The sequence below is a fragment of the Nematostella vectensis genome, chromosome 9 (assembly GCF_932526225.1).
Source record: "Nematostella vectensis chromosome 9, jaNemVect1.1, whole genome shotgun sequence".
NCBI lineage: Eukaryota > Metazoa > Cnidaria > Anthozoa > Actiniaria > Edwardsiidae > Nematostella > Nematostella vectensis.
In genome coordinates, this window is record NC_064042.1 from 6,648,256 (window position 1) to 6,650,706 (window position 2,451).

Genomic DNA, 2,451 nt, shown 5'->3' on the forward strand with positions numbered 1-2,451 from the left:
ACACCCCAAGCTATATGTTTTCTAAAAAATTCGTCCCCACGTCCACGCGTCCCCATGCTTCCATGTCACCAGTACCTCATGTTAACTCGATCCAACATCAACTCGTTCTCGTGCCAACTTGTCAACTCGTCCTCTCATCAAATCGTCATGGCGTCACTTTCTCAACGCGTCCCCACGTCAACTCGTTCTCGTGCCAGCTTGTCAACTCGTCCTCTCGTCAACATGTCAACGCGTCCTCTCGTCAACTTGTCAACTCGTCCTCTCGTCCTCGCGTCAACTTGTCCTCTCGTCAACTTGTCAACGCGCCCTCTCGTCAACATGTCAACGCGTCCTCTCGTCAACATGTCAACGCGTCCTCTTGTCAACTTGTTTTCGGGTCAACTTGTCTATCAGAAGATATCGTATAAACTTCAGTAATATAAGCGTACTTCAAGTATATGAGAAATGTGAGACCTTGCATATATTGAGATACTGACATTAGTCTAGTTCAAATTCCATTTCTTTTTGTTTTTACCTTCTATTTTCCATCTCTATCACGTTCACGCAATGCGTACTACTTATCCCGGCAATAGTTGATACATCGTCGCCGACTTCTAGCTGTGACACCGCTGCACCGCTCCTTGACACCCCACTCAGCTCAGGACGAGAGGGAATGGGTCGAGTGTCTTCATGTGATAGTGGCGCCACCTGGCCTCGTCGACACGACCCAAAAAGAACGTGTCTGAACTCAGGCATCCTCCAGGCATACACCAGTATGTTAACACACGAGTTTGAGTACTGCAACTGCAGTAGCGCGAAGAACACATCGTTATCATAGTACGGATACTCCAAGTAACTCCACATGGTCAAGAAACAATTATAAGGCATCCACGTGATTAGTGACGTCAGCGTGACAATGAGAAGCGTCACGGCAAGTTTCTTGTCACGCAATTGTCGACTTTTGTGTGAATTACCTCCCTGGACATGACTGAATTTCACTTTTAACAATACTCCAGAGTACGCTATTATTATAATAAGCACAGGCAGATACAAAAAGACGAGGTATAAGTACTTGAAAATGATGTATGGAAGCGTGGAGGTATATTTGGACGGCACGTAGATACTAATCACAAGACTTGAGAGCGCCCATGGAGCCGCGATAATGGTGATGTAGAAGGCGTTGCCCAGTGTTCGATGATAGAACGGGAAGACAACGGCCACAAATCGCTCCACGGAAATCTCTGAAAGCAAGAACACAGACGCCAGGCTGGAGAAATAGTCCAACGTGTAGCAAAATCTCTTAATAGTATTGTCAATAGTCCATCGATATATAAACCCCAAATCGAAAATGACTCGGAGGAAAACGTTGATGCCAACGAGAAGATCGGCAATGCATAGGTTAACAAGGAGATAGTAGGGTCGTCGGCGTCGAAGAACCTTGGTTTTCATGAAGACGACTAGGCTGATAGAGTTACCGATTATTGTTAACAGCGCGAGGATGCTCCCTGAGGATATTATTGCCTTGAGATTCCAAAGGTTACTCTGGTCTTCTGTTCCCGTTAAGTTCTGGCTTGTGTTCATTGTAAGAAGATCAAAACGTTATTTATTCAAATACGTCAATTTTTTTCGCGATGACACAAGGGTGAACTGTGAATCACAGTGAAATGCGACCGTGAAGTTGCCGCGACCGATCACAGGTAGAAAACCTTGTATTCATATAATATCATTGTTTCTGTAGGAACAAAACACCTTTTTTTTCCTGTGCTGATTATTTACCCATCCGCAGTATTCGTATTTTCCTTATAAGTCCAGGTACTCTCTGTTTCCCTTGAAAAATCCCACTCAACTGTAATTGTGTTCACGGCTACTTTTTTATGGTTGGCCCACCACATGAGCTTGGATTACTCTGAGTCGCTTGTAATGTTTCTAGCGATTTATGGTTTTGGATGACACTCAATTTTCGTTGCTCAGCTGACAGTGCTGTTTACCTTCGTATCAGTTGTCTTGGATGTGCCAATAAGAAACTTTCCTCACACCGGATGGTAAAGACTTGCTGATGCAAATATAAAAAATAGCGTTATTAGATACTTTTTCGCGTGCAGAAATGATAACATTTGTCAGTTTGATTTGTATGTTGGGAAATATTCGTGACATTATTTTGGGAAATTGCGATATTATTAGTTGATGTAATGAGTTTTAATGACAGAAATTAAATCACAAAGGATGAATAGGCCTTTTAAAGAATTAGAGGAAGACCAAAGGACTGTCAATTTTACTCCATTTATTTTTGTGTTTCGCTTTTTTCAACACAAACACAAAAGAAGTACACAGAAAAACTAAGGGAAAACATTGCAAGCCAAACCGATGTCATTATTGACACCTTTATAAAAGAAATAAAACTAATTAAACCAGAGGCGGAACATGTCATTTAACAAGAAGATCAACGTTGAGTAATTATTGCTCATTTCTATT

The 2,451-nt window shown here is 42.1% G+C and overlaps 1 protein-coding gene across 1 annotated transcript; it reads right to left on the bottom strand.

Annotated features, from left to right (window-relative positions):
* Window positions 1-397: 397 nt before the first annotated feature.
* Window positions 398-2,112, bottom strand: LOC116607163 (delta-type opioid receptor-like). The gene has a single exon (XM_048732990.1). The coding sequence runs from the start codon at window positions 1,558-1,560 to the stop codon at window positions 511-513; it is 1,050 nt and encodes a 349-aa protein (XP_048588947.1). The 5' UTR covers window positions 1,561-2,112; the 3' UTR covers window positions 398-510.
* Between the last annotated feature and the right edge of the window lie 339 nt (window positions 2,113-2,451).

Bases quoted from the DNA above. Each gene is read 5' to 3' on its own strand.
- LOC116607163 (XM_048732990.1), bottom strand. From the start codon at position 1,560: ATGAACACAAGCCAGAACTTAACGGGAACAGAAGACCAGAGTAACCTT.